This window comes from Hyperoodon ampullatus, assembly GCF_949752795.1.
Source record: "Hyperoodon ampullatus genome assembly, chromosome: 8".
Lineage (NCBI taxonomy): Eukaryota > Metazoa > Chordata > Mammalia > Artiodactyla > Ziphiidae > Hyperoodon > Hyperoodon ampullatus.
Window position 1 is genome coordinate 5,278,038 of NC_136921.1, and position 14,231 is coordinate 5,292,268.

The 14,231-nt window shown below is 55.3% G+C and overlaps 2 protein-coding genes across 3 annotated transcripts in view; one reads left to right on the forward strand and one right to left on the reverse strand.

Moving 5' to 3' along the window:
• AGAP1 (ArfGAP with GTPase domain, ankyrin repeat and PH domain 1) overlaps window positions 1–14,231 on the reverse strand; it is a gene marked incomplete at both ends in the record, with an annotated part of 558,849 nt that overhangs the window by 398,928 nt on the left and 145,690 nt on the right. The gene's annotated exons all lie outside the window — the stretch shown is intronic.
• Window positions 9,946–10,368, forward strand: LOC307056803 (large ribosomal subunit protein eL21-like; the record flags this gene model as incomplete). The annotated part of the gene is made up of 1 exon (XM_079709751.1): window positions 9,946–10,368. One exon carries the CDS (start codon window positions 9,946–9,948, stop codon window positions 10,366–10,368), a length of 423 nt encoding a protein of 140 aa, XP_079565877.1.

The following is a 14,231-nucleotide window of genomic DNA, read 5'->3' on the forward strand; positions in this document are numbered from 1 at the left end:
TAAACTAATGCAAGCCGGACAACAGGTAACTTGATGCTGCTATACAGCCTCCCTAATCAAAAAATTCAGATTTTAACACTACTTGCACATCTGACTGCTTGGTTTCAAATATTTTCTATCATATCCTGAGGCTCAAAGGGAGTGTATTAGAACATGACATCATCTGTCTTCAGTTTACCTTAAAAGTAACTTCAGTGAGGGCAGTGGTTTCTTTGTATTGGCTGGTTTTAATATACGCCCTCGGCAGTCAGCTAACCTGTGAAGCCCACTAAGGAGGAATACGCTCTCTGGGGCTGGTGGGTTAGCAGTTGAAAAGCTCTGATGAAAAGCCCACATTGCAGTGCTTCAACTATCTCCATCTCGATCAGAAGCAGGGTTCTGGTAATTAGCAGAAGGGACGTTACTAACGATTTTTCTGTGGTGAAATGCCCAGGGGACAATATACTTAGGCATCCCCCTCACACCCCTCCCCACAAGAAGGACGCAACGATCTAGCCTAACCCCCTGCCCCCAGCCTCTTTAGGGCGATGCCCAGGCAGCACGTAGAGAGTTGTGCTGTTTCTGGAGGATTCTGACCCCCAAACAACTACCAGAAGGTCAGCTGATACTTGCAAGAGAATATTGCCACATCTGCCTCCAGAACCTTCCCTGTTGGAGGTCCAGAGAACTGAGCAGAGAGTAGAGAACGGAGATTTCAGGATCAGCTGCGGGGCTGTGGTTTTCCCTGCCCGTGTGCTGTAATACGTTCCTAGGAAACAAGTCCTGGCCCAGACGAGCTCTCACCATAGGATGCCACTTGGCAGGGAGGCTGTGGGCACAGACCCAGCTCTGACCACTGGAGTGAACCCTCTCTACCAAAGGGTGAGAGCTGCCAAAGCAGCGAGGCCACATCGCAGCACTCACAGATGGTAGTGCCTACAGGGAGACCAGGCTTGGGGGCGGAAGTAGAAAATTAACCAAGATGAACACCGCCTCTCCTGGCCACGCAGCACCACCTGCGTGGCAGCTTCCGGGACCAAGCCCCAGCTCCCTGCTGCATCCCACAGGTATCCCAGCCGGCAAGCGCGCGGTGCAGCACGAGCTCACGGGCCCGCTTATGGAGAACTGGCTGCGCCAGCATCTGCGGGAGAAAGGCACCGCTTGGCAAGGTGATGTCTCCCTAGACGGGCTCACAGTGGCTAAAGTGACAGACCCTGAAAGGCACCAGCACACGCAGCTGGGAGCAGGGGCAGTCCAGAACTTCCAGAGCTGCGGTATGACTGGGGAAAAACCGCAGTACCGGAGTTCAATTCCAGCACGGCCACTCGCCGGCTGCTGACCTGGGAGGGCAGGTCCTTTAGCCGTTCCCAAGTCCCGGCGTGTTCTGCCAGGCAGGCCGCTGCGGGGCCCCCGGCCGGTTCCCACCACTGCCCTCCCCTGCCCGGCCGCGCTGCCCACCTCTGCGCGGGGACCCGTCGATGCTCTCGGCGCTGGACGAGTGCGCGTCGGCCGGGGCCCGCCGCAGGCTGCTGAAGTAGCCGCGCGGCCGCGAGGCGCCGCTCCGCGGGGAGGGACCGCCGCCGGCCGCGCCGTCCCTGCGCGCGAAGATGCCACTGAAGAAGCGCAGCAGCCGGTGCTCCAACGCCGCGCCGGAGCCCGCGGCCGCCGCCCGCGCGCGCTCCAGCCGCTGCAGGTCGCTGTTGTCCAGCGTGCGGTTCTTGCTCTTGCTGCGCTCCCAGCGCTCCAGGTCCGAGAGCGCGTCGTTCTTGCTGAGCACCTCGCCCACGTCCAGGGTGTTGCGCTTCTCCGAGGCGGGCTGCCCGGAGGCCGCGGGCTCCAGGGCGGCCCCGGGGTCGGCCACGGCCTCGCCGCCCGGAGCCCAGGCCAGGCTCCCGGAGCTGCTGTGGCGCCTCCCGCGGCCCAGGGCCCGGCCCCGCGGCGCCTCGGGCCCGCTCCAGTGCCTGAAGCTGAGGCTGCGCCGCAAGGGCGCGGCTCGAGCCCCCTCCACGTCGGGACTGCCGGTCCCCTCCTCCACTGCCGGGGGGCTGCCGGCGAGGGCCGCGGGCTCCGGGCCGCGTGCGCACGGCCGGAGCCGCCCGAGCTCCAGCTGCCCAGTGCTGCGGGTGCGGAAGGTGCGGAAGTCCCAGGCGCGAGGCCGGCGGCCCTCGGGGTCCTCAGCGCACGCCACCTCCTCCGCCTCCTCCACTAGCCGCCCGGGCGCGTCCGGGGAGCGCGCGGGCCGGGGCCTCCGGGCCGGACGCGGGTCGGGGCCGCCGGGCCCCGGCGCGCCTAGCTGCTCCTTCCTGACCATGGTCACGGAGATGCGGTAGACGGTCTTCTTGGGGGGCGTCCCGCGCGGCATCGCGTCCGCGGGCGGAGACGCGGGTTCGCCGCTGTCGTCCAGCAGGTACATGTCTCCCGGGACCGCGGCCGCCACGCCGCCCGCCGGGGCTCCGCCGCATCCAGCGCGCCGCGGGCCGGGCCGCACGGTCGGGGCGGTCGCCGCGCGCGGTGGCGGGGAGGGCGGGCGCGCCCGGACAGGGTCCACGCCCCCCGCTCGCCGCGAGGGCCGCGCTCAAGCTGCGGGAACGGCGCCCCTGGCGCCCGCCGGCCCGTGCACCGCGCGGCCCGAGTGCGGGGGTCCGGGACCGGGGCGCCGAGCCATGGGCCGGCGGGGCCGGGCGGGCGGGCGGTCAGGCGTGGGGACTGTGTCGCCGGCAGGTGCGGTCGCGGCGCGCAAGGCCCGGGGCGGGCGGCGGCGCCCGCGGCTTCATTGTCTACGGCGCGGGGCCCGCTCTCATCCTCGGGCCTTTTCTGCACAGTTCGGCGGCTCCGCAGCCTCTGCCACTCCGTGGGTTCGGGACACGCGGGCAGCTGCGCCGGCCACGGGCGAGGGTCTGGCGGGCGGCGGTTTAAAATGGAAATGCGCGCCGGAGCGGGGCGGGGCGGGCAGGGGCAGACGGGCAGGGACCGCGGGCCGCGCGCCCAGCCCGGCTGCCGAGTCCCGGGAGCGCGGCGGCGGTGTCGGCGGGCGCGCGGCTCGGCGGCCAGGCCTAAGCGCCGGGATGGATCGCCGCCGCCGCGCGGACCGGAGCCTCCGGGGGATTGGCGGGGCGTAGTGGGGGAGGAGCGGGGGGGCCTTGCGCCTGCCTGAACCGACACTCCGGGGCTTGGCTTGCAAAAGCAAACAGAATATGGAGCATCTCTCACCTGCTGAGGGTTTATAGGAAGAAGCTCTCCTAATCAAGGAGCTTTTAAGGAGCGACTCAAAAGGCTTGTTTTCAAAAGCAAGGTACCTTAGGTACTTGTTGCCCTAACTACAGAGGAGCAAGTGCACCCCCAGGAAGGAGAGAAAAAAGAAGGGCCCAGGAAGGCAGCATCCGGCGATGGGGGTGCGGTTCACACCAGTGCCCTCCAAGTGAAGGACCGCGCAGTTTCACTCCTAGAATAATATTTTGGAGTCTTTTTCCAACGGGTGGGGAAAAACTCCTGACAGGCAGGCATTTGCTGTCTTGGATAACAGGCCAGAGAATACAGTGGCTAAGAGCAGAAGAAAGAAGGCTGCCTGTCCCAGCCCTGCTTGTCCATTTCCTTCCTAGAGGGCTCAGTTTTTACACCTGTCAAGTGGGGATGGAAAAGAAATACAAAAACAAAAACCCAGTACCTAAACTCTGAGCATGCTTGTGAGGAATGAATTAGCTGAGACTATGTGCAGGCATTCTGTGTAAGTGCTAAATATTTACCATTAGTATTTTTTTTAATCAACAGGTTGTTTTTGTTTTTAAATATTGATTTATTTATTTTGGCTGCACTGGGTCTTAGTTGCAGCATGCAGGATCTTTTAGATGCGCATGTGGGATCTAGTTCCCCAACCAGGGATCCAAGCTGGGCCCCCTGCACTGGGAGCGCAGTCTTGGCCGCTGGACCACCAGGGAAGTCCCTTTACCATTAATATTTAGTGTTGATTTTTCTCCCATCATTTTCCCACCAGCTACACCTTGGCACTGTAGATACTGGTTCTCATGTTATCTGACGCAGCACTATATTCACACGTACTTGATCAACACATTAGTTCTTCATGCTGTCCTGAACATAGATCTCTCTGTTTAAAAGCTTCAGAAGGAAAATGTGGTAAAGACAACGTCCACTCATCAAACCGGATGCTTTTACACAGCCTTCTCTAGGCCTGGAAATGCCAAAGACTGAGAGGCTGTTGCTAAGAAAAGTGCTCGAGGCCAGGCCAGGTGTGACTCTGGGATTAGACAGCTGTTCGCAAGTGCTGATTTCCCTTCTTTAATCTCTTAACAAGTAATTATGGGGCAACTACTGTGTTTATGGCACTGAAAAGGATAGAAGATGAATCACGAGGTCTCTTGCAAAGGAGGTTATAACCTAGGAAATCTGGATTTTACCTCAGAGTGAAATGAAATATTTGGATTTGATGAAATAAACCTAAAGTTGGTTGAGTTTATTTTTAAAAAGATGCTTTGTGGCACAGAGGATTTTTAGGGCAGTGAAAATGCCCTGTATGATATAATAATGATGGATACGTGTCACTACACATTTGTCCAGACCTATAGAATGTGCAGCACTAAAAGTGAACCCTAATGCAAACGATGGACTTCGGGTGAGGATGACGTGTCAGTGTAGGTTCATCAGTTGTAACAAATGTACCACTCTGGCGGGGTATGTTGATGGTCCGGGATGCTCTGCATGTACTGGGGGGTGGGGCGGGGGGGAGGATGTGGGAATTCTCTGTACCTTCTTTTCAGTATTGCTATGAACTAAAAACTACTCTAAAAAATAAGGATTATTTATTATATTTTATTTTATTTTTTATTATTATTTTTTTTTGCGGTACGCAGGCCTCTCACTGTTGTGGCCTCTCCCGTTGTGGAGCACAGGCTCCGGACGCGCAGGCTCAGCGGCCATGGCTCACGGGCCCAGCCGCTCCGCGGCATGTGGGATCTTCCCGGACTGGGGCACGAATCCACGTCCCCTGCACCAGCAAGCAGACTCTCAACCACTGCGCCACCAAGGAAGCCCAGGATTATTTTTTTTTTAAGTACTTTAAAACACATTTGACCACCCTCAGTGGCTCTACCTGGACACAAAATTGCCACTGTCACAGGCTCACAAGTTCCATCCACCTGCTCTTGGCACTAAAGGATTCAGGAATGTGTCTCTCACATGTCCTCACTGCAAAGATGGGGACCCCAGGACAGATCAGTCTTACCTTTTGAGTTTCAATAAAAAGCCCCCTTTGATAAGACACACAGATCACCAAATTCTAGAGCTAGAGCCAGGCAGTAGTCATCTATCAGAATGAGGTTTCTAGAACCCATAGGTTAGGGGAACGTGAAGGCTCAGAGAGGGTGTGTGCTTTCCCCAAGGCTATATACAGCTCATGGCTGAGAGCTAAACCTGGGGTCACACTGCCTGTGCCCATTTCCATGCTTCAACATCATTTCTTTTGTCAGCGTTCTGCTTTGTGGACATCAGAGAGAGAAACAAATGTGTGACTGTTACTGCATTTGACACTAATTGAACACAAATGATATCTCAACATCTCAGCAAGTTTTCACTTATTCATTTTTCCATTTGTTCATTTATTCATCAAATATATATATTGAGCATCTACTGTGGCACTCAGCAGTGAGAAGGCAGGAGTCTCTCTGTCCTCTGAGAATTCACAAACCTGTGAAAGACGCAGCACTTCTCAAGGCCAAGTGACGTAACATACAAAGACAGGAGGATGAAAGGGTGGTACAGGGCAGTGCCCAGCATGGTCTGACGGACGAGCACCCAAAGAGACAGTAAAAAGCCTCCAATTTTACAGCTGTAGAGACTTAAAGGTCCACCAGGTCTATAAGCAGATCAGCAATGCAGAGAGGCCAGGATCTCTGTTAGGGCCAGAATCCAAGGCCCTATAACTTAGCCTGGCATCCATTCTCACTAGTAGTTGAGACCATGGCAACTTCCAAACACTGAGATGAATTTTAATATGAAATCAGCTGCCCCGTAAGATATAAAATAGATCTTGTTATCGTGGGCATTCACAGAGCCCAAGGCGGGGAAACAGCATTTCTTTAGAACTCAAATATTGAACTGTTAGGGTCCTTCCAATCACTCCGCGGCTGTCTGGAATCCAGCCCGGGTTTTGCACTTTGCCGCCCGAGGATGCAGGCTGCAGAGTAGACGATTCCATTCTATCCACCTTAGAGAACTTGGAATCTTAGATGACACTGTACGAGGAGACCTCTTTCTGCTATAGCCGGTGTTGCTCACTATCTTTCAGTGCTTTCTGCCTCACAAGTAGCACCCATTTTCCATACCAATTGTAACGATTCCGTGTGAGGCCTGATCATCTGCACTGAAAAACCTGGGAGAATGGCCTCTCCCTACTGCCCTGGATACATGGGCTCTTCCGATGCAAAGAAGACAGAGAGAGGCTCAGACAGAACCTGCCCCTCCAAAATAGAAATCCTTTCTCACAGCCAGACCTGCCTTTGAAAAATAAAAATAATCATACTATATGTGTTCAGGTGGGTATGACCGCTTTATCTTCCTGTTGCTTTTTAAAGCAGCCCTGCTAGACCATTACTTCTTGAATTCTTCCATGCCACGGAGTATATCTGTATCACCATTTTAGCTTCAAAAAAAAAAAAAAAGAACGGAAGACTGTAGTCGATCTCACTGCCACATCAAAACCGAGCAGCCGGCAGGCAAGCAGGCAAAGCCTTGGCACTGCAGAGATGCCAATGTCAGAAAGGGAAGGACCACATGGGGGGTCCAGGAGAGGGGGCCAGCCCTACCTACGCCCCCATTCATCACCTCGGCAGCTGGCTTCCCTCCCCCAGTCCCAAGTTTATGAGATCCTTTGGCCACCCTCCCACGACTTCCCCGTCCCGGGCCATTTCTAGCTGCCCATAAATTAAACACCCTGCGTAAAAATACTACTTTGCAAGCTTTCCTAGAGCTGATCAGCCTTGTTTAAAGGAAACCCCTGGTAGTCAGCAGAGCCATCTGTTCCGCAAGCTGACTTTCCAACCAGCAGAACTTGCCAGCCGGTCATCACATTTACGGTATCCTGGCAGAACCACATCTGTGGGCAACACAAACCTGCAACCCGCTGACCGTGCCCTGGCCTCTGCACGCCCACCCCAGGAGCCATCAAAGGATCCCTCCCCCTGTCACGGGACACGTGACAGCCTCTTTTCTGGCAGCAGGTTGACTGACAGATACAAATAGGGAGCAAAGAAAGACATGTATGTTTTCCTAACAATTTCATGTTTTACCTTTTGGCAGAAGACTCGAGTCAGATCCTTGCAGGAGGAAGGGTTTCTGATCTAAGATCTACTGTGATGCTCAGCTTCTGCAATTACCCTGCCTGGGCTGAACTCATTAGGGGCCCCATTTTCCCTCATTTTATAAACTGCAGGTTCAAGTGGAACTCAAGTGAGAGGCCCTTGAGTCACAGAAGGACAAGGCACGTGCTCAGTCCCTGGGGCAAGGGCATTCAGCAGAAGAAAGACCACAGGGGGCCTCTGAGCACCTACATCTTACCAGCATTCTTCCTCAAGGACCGACAGCAATGCAGTCACTGCCAGCCTAACAACGGGACCGCGTGATGTGTACGAATGCACAGACATCACAAGGCAGCGCCTGTGCTCCACACACTTCGGTTTTAACAGGAAGCCCCCAGGTGCAGCCTCAACAGGCAAGACAGCCACACTCCAGGCTTGAGAGTGGGGAAACCAGGTCAGCGACTACTGATCACAACTGAACTTGGTGTGACCTTAGAAGAAAGGGTTTTCTCAATCCATTGCCCGTCCGAAGGCATCCTCAGATCTGAGAATCAGGCAGTTTTGTCCCAATGGAAGCCAGACAGCTGGGTGCCCCTACAGGTGGGCCGGGGCAGAGGAGGGGCCGGAGACCCACGCAAGCACCCTAGGCGGTAGCTCAAGTCCAGCTCAGTATCCTGCCAGCAAAGGTTTCTGTGGGGAGCCCTCCTGCGGATTCCAGGTGACAGGTGATCGATACAAGATGCTGGCGCTCGGCACCACACCTGCGCAGGGCAGCAGCGTGGGCACTCACACTTGACTTGCAGACGATTTCACGTCGAAGGTGAATCAGGAACAAACACCCTGACAGTCAGTGGACCTCTGACAGCGGGGGTTGACAAGTGTCACAAATAACCACCAACCAGAAGAAAGTGTTACATGTGATAAGAGGAAGGCGGGGAAGAGGAAGGCAGAAGATTATTATTTCTACCTGAAACACTCAAAAAAATAGGTTTCCGAAAGGGAAGAGGTATCTGGCCTTCATCCAGAGCAGGGTGTGTCCACCGCAGCACTCTGGGCCTTCTGGGCTGGACCATTCTTGGTGGGGCGCCGTCTGTGCATCATAGGGTGTTCAGTTAGCAGCATCGCTGGCCTCTGCCCACTAGATGCTAGGAGCACCCCTCCCCCCCCGTCGGCAGATACTGGCAAATGTCTCCTGAAGGCAAAATGCCTCGGGCGGGTCCAAAGGCACAGGCGAGACACACCCACGTGAAAAGGGGACTAGGGGTTCCCGTCTTCCCAGCTTTTCATTTTACCATTTTATTAATTCAGCCAGTCCTGCCTGCCTCTGTTTGTAGTAATGGAAAGCTCCAGACACTCTCTCTAAAAAAAGAGAAGCAATGATTTCCTGTAGCCCTTCCCAAAATCCGAAGAATAGCAGGAGTTACAGGAGGCCACTACTGGTCCTCACTCTGTGACAGACACGTCATCAGTTACAATTAGTTTAAATGAATAAGTATCATGGATGTGATTAAAACGCTGGAAAGGAAAAAAGTGAAGTTTTGCCTACCTTAATTATTTAAAATCCAAAGCAATGTTGTATTATTTTTAATCAGAAAATGTCCTAAGCAAGATGCTTGGAGGCTTGGACCCAGGAGTGCCTTCCAGCACTGCCCAGGTGTGGACAGAGTACCTGAGGGCACATGGGATCTCAGCTCCCGCCACGAGCCCCTGCAGGGACTTGTGCGCAGGCCTGACGGGCCACAGACCAAGGGCTGGAGGTACTCTGTCACACGGTCCGCTCCTGCACTAGCTCAGGGTGACATCACTCCATCCTTTGCAAATGGGAACCGCTGTTTAAATTACAGCAAGCTAGAGCTGGAAGAGATTTTCATTTGACCCATTTCACAGATACAGCAGCTGACTCCACGGGAAGCCACCTGCCCGAGGCCAAGGTGGGGGGTGGGGCAGAGGAGAGGGCCCTCCACACAGCTGGAACAGGAGCCCCTAGGAAACCTCAGAGCCACTTCAGCAGCCCAGTGAGGAGCAGTCTTGATTTCAAAAGTATGCCCCCTGTCCGTTACGAATAGATTCTCACTCCCAAATACAGGAATGTGTCAGAAACATTTTCGTGGTCTTCCTTGCTAAGTGTCAGGCAAAAGTGACTTAAGATGCTGATAGAATGAAAGCCAAGCCTACTCCCTGTCACTTTATGGAAACAAATGCCGACACCCCAAGGGGTGACAACCAGAGCAGCGCCCACCCTACGTACGGTCACCCTTGCGATGCCAGACGCTGCGCTGCAGCCGGGGCTCCCCGCAAGGATGCTCCCCTTTTCCGGCCTCCAGTTCTCTGTGGCAGTTCAGCTGATGAGTCAGAAGGATTTAATCAAGGGCAACACACAACTTTGCACCTGTCCCCTGAACAGCTGCAAAGAAGCTCTGGAATTTGTGTGGAGAAAACCCAAGAAACTCCTACAGATTACCTAATCCTCCCAGCCTTCGAGTGCATGAGGGGCCGAGGGGCCGGGCTGATCTGGTAACGTTTTCCTCTGCAGGATCCACCAGAAGGGATTCCCCTAACAATAACATCTGCCCGATCGATCGTCGACAATCAAAACCCAGGGAAGAGCCTTTCGGCCGGAACTGCCATCGGAACTGCCATCTTCCAGTAATTCGCCAAAATGACCAACACAAAGGGAAAGAGGAGGCGCACCCGCTACATGTTCTCTAGGCCGTTTAGAAAACATGGATTTGTTCCTTTGGCCACATACATGCGAATCTACAAGAAAGGTGATGTTGTAGCTATCAAGGGAACGGGCACTGTTCAGAAAGGAATGCTCCACAAATGTTACCGTGGCAAAACTGGGAGAGTCTACAGTATTACCCAGCATGCTGCTGGCATCACTGTAAACAAACAAGTTAAGGGCAAGATTCTTGCCAAGAGAATTAATGTGCATATCGAGCATATTAAACACCCTAAGAGCCGAGACAGCTTCCTGAAACGGGTGAAGGAAAATGATCAGGAAAAGAAGGAAGCCAAAGAGAAAGGTCCTTGGGTTCAACTGAAGCGCCAGCTGCTCCACCCAGAGAAGCACACTTCATGAGAACCAATGGAAAGGAGCCTGAACTGTTGGAGCCCATTCCCTATGAATTCATGGCATGATGGGTGTAAAGAAAATAAAAGACCTGGACTGTAAAAAAAAAAAAAAAAAAAAAAAAAACACAGGGAAGAGTCTGATACGGACCCTCCTAACAGCCTCTGGAGTAAAAACAAAATACCAGGAGCTGTCAAAGAGCAGCCACCTAAGTGTGTGTGACAACAGCTGGACGTTTACCAGGCTGGTCTTTAGATCCACGACCCCGAAGATTCGTAAAAGCCAGAACTTCTGTGGAACTAAAACTCGAGGACACAAATAATGCCGTGGGAATTATTATCCATACTGTTAACAAAGCTCACCATCAAGAAAAGCCTGTTTGAACAAGAGTTATCACGACTGCATCCTGTGTGGGATCTGGCTGCAGAGATATCTGGAAATCTTTCATCTGTGCCCAGGGGACTTGAAGGTTTGATATATTTTTCTCTAAGTGCTGAAAACAGCATGTGAAGATGCCTGTTCGAAGCCCAAATTCCGCCTCTGCCCCAAATCCGCAGTGGGAGACATGTGACCAGCCTCCTGCCTTCGTTAGCCAATGTGTCACCAGCTCCGTGGTCCCCAGGCTCGGAGGATAAAGGCTCCACGGCGGCTGATGGCAGCAGCCAGCCCCTTGGTAGTTACAATTGGCATTAGAGCTCTGGGGACAGAAGACAACTGGGTCGCCGGGATGAGTTCTGACACAATAAGATGGAATAGAACATCTATGTCTTCTCCTCATCTGCTTGCTACACACTGGTCATCAGCACCCAGTGCCCAAGGAGTAGGGGCGAGGGGTGAGGGGTTCCTGGAGCAGGAAGGTGGGAGGGCAGGGGGCGCAGGGGAAAGGCAAGGCTGGGTCTCTAGCCCAGACAACTAGGGCAGCTCCGAGCTTCTTCACCTCGTTATGATGTTGTCCTACGCTTGCCTCCTTTCAAAGATCACCACCAGGACTTCCCTGGTGGCGCAGTAGTTGGGAGTCCGCCTGCTGATGCAGGGGACGCAGGTTCGTGCCCCGGTCCGAGAGGATCCCACATGCCGCGAAGCGGCTGGGCCCGTGAGCCATGGCCGCTGAGCCTGCGCGTCCGGAGCCTGTGCTCCACAACGGGAGAAGCCACAACAGTGAGAGGCCCGCGTACCGCAAAAAAAAAAAAAAAAAAAAAAAAAAATCACCACCAACCCCAGGACCTTCCATGAAAAAAGATGGACGGAGGGAGAAATGATACATAAATCAGCCACGGCCAAACAATCCACAGGACTCAAAATCTTCACTGACTCTCCCCTCCAGCGTCATCGCTGTCCCCCAAGGAGTGTTGCTAGCACTTCTGTGATCTGCCTGGCAGTGAACCAGCACAAGACCTTCCAAATTTGGAAAAGGAGGTGCATGACGCCTAACCTGCCAGCTCTGGGCGCCACTGTGGGTGTATCTAGGGCAGCCTGAAAAGCCTCTAAACTACAAAGTCATATAAACCACCTAAGACATGACTAGTTGGCTCCGCAACAAGTGACGTGCAGAGCTAGGGTTCAGGTGCCATCCCTGGGTCCCTCTTCTCCTGTCACTGTCACAGCCACTCCACCCCAAGGGGGGCGGCCGGGAGAACCAGGTCACACACACCTGCCTCCTCAGCCCCAGTGGCCTTGTCCTTCACTGGCTTCCAGAGGCTCCTCCCACAGCCACGCCCAGAGCTAGCGCTGTCCTACCATCCTCGTCTCCAACAGCCGTTCTCTGCCCACAGCCCTCCATGCCGGCCAGCCTCTCCTTCCAGAACTGCACCAAAGCGGTTATTTTAATGGGTCCTCTCCTTCCCAATCCTTCAGATCCTTCTGTATCTGGCAAAGGCCGAGAGACATCTCATTGTCTACACCAGCCACGACCCTCCCAGCCCCTGGTGCCTCGGAGACCCCTGCTCCTGCGCTCCCCACAAAGGTGGGTCCGTCCAGACTCCACCCCACTGGACCGACGCTGCTCACAACGTGTCCACGGCCCGGCAGCATGTGGTGCCCACCCGACCCTCTGCATCTCCAGGAGGCTCTCGTGCAAGCTCAAGCGTGGAGGCACCGGGCCCACTGCAGATGCTCGCACAGCAGGAAGGGCTAGGTGCCAGCATCCTGCAGCCCTGGGCTCCCACCCACCCTCCCCATTCCAACTTTCCGGGCTGACCGCCTTCCCTGAGAATGCCAGGGCACCAGGCCCTCTTAGGAAGACTTCAGGCCAGCGTTCAGAGCGGCCTCACTCTCGAGCCTCGCAACCACACCCACGTCTCCCGCTCAGAGTTGGCAAACGGACCCTGTACCATCCATCACAATCGTGTCCTCTCCTTCGGCCAGGCCAGCCCACGAAAATGCTTAATTATCTCCCAGTTAATAAGAAACAGAAACAAGAGCCTCTCCTCCATCTGCGTGCCCTTGGCCTCTGCCAACGTCCTCCCAACTCTCCTTCCTCCCTCCATTTCCCCATCCTCTTCATCCTCCACCGGATTCCCAGAGCAGGCGGGCCTGGCTGCCCCATGGCCCGGCTCAGCCCACTCTCGGGCAACCATCCTTTCTGCTGTGATCGGACTTTTAGGGCACAATTCCGCTGAGACCCCCCAGAGACTCGTGTCACCTGCAGAGGAAGATGCCCACTCCTGCACTGGTGCCCCAGGCCCCAGACAGCCCCCACTCGCCCCTGCAGTATACAGCCACCGGGGTGCCGGACTCCAAGGCCAGAATGGTGCAAACCCCGTGTGACTTCGGGAAAGTGACCTAGAGTCTCTGCACCCAGTCTCACTTATGCAGTAAGGTGATAACCACAGGGCAGATGTGACAACCAAATGTTATGACGTCTGTGAAGCACCGGCCCCGGTGCTTACAGCAAATGTGTGTCGTCTGCATCCCAAGAGTCTTCCCTGTAACCCATCAAACTGCTTCCTAGTCCTGACTCGCCACCCCGCCCAACCCAGTCTCACCACTGCCTCCTGCTGGGGCTACAGGATCAGCTAACTCCTCTCATCACTGGGGTCCGGGCTCAGGTGTCTGTGTGTGGCCTCCCCGCCACACACACCTGTGCACACCCCTTCTGGGTATCGATCACCCTGCTCTGACCTGACATTTGCCATTTACATAACCACCTCCCCCAGAAGATGAGGGTTCTTGACATGGGGCCACCAACTTTACCTCTAAACCCCAGCCCTTATCAGCATTCTGCTTAAGAAATGCTGCCTAACGGTTCACTTGATCAACCCAGGCGGCTGATCCACGCTGAGTCCCGGAGGGGAGCAGTAGTGCCTTGGTCGGTCATGTTCCAGATAACGGCAGAGGTCAGCTGACTTGCTGGCCCCGCCCCCCTCTGGGATGCCCCAGTTTATACCGCTACACCGCAGGGCCACCCAACCCCCTCAGAGTTTATCTACAAAGTCTCCAGCGGTTAGGGAAAGACACGGCGAAGACGGTGATTCATTTCTTCCCCTGGCTACAGAAAGCCTCAGCTGCAGCTGATCTTGGGTGGCTGCCCCCTGAGCAAAGGTGCCTCTCCCTTGGTGGAAAACAGGCAAACATGATGGGGGGGCGAGTTCCCAGAGCCTGACTGCCTGCGGGGAGTCCCCCCCCGCCAGGCAGAAGCTTCATTTTAGGGAGGGGAGTGCTGGTCAGAGGGCAGACAGTCTGGAGCCTCGAGAAGGCCTTCCCTGGAGGGATCCCCTGGTAGGGCTGCTCCTTCCCCACCCACCCCTCGGGCCTGGGCCACACCCACTATGCAAAAGGAGGCGGGTGGGGATTCGCCCAGGGGTCCCCAGCCATCGCAGGATGGGGGTGGTCAGCGGGGATTCAGCATACAGGGGCTACCTGCCGAGCACTGG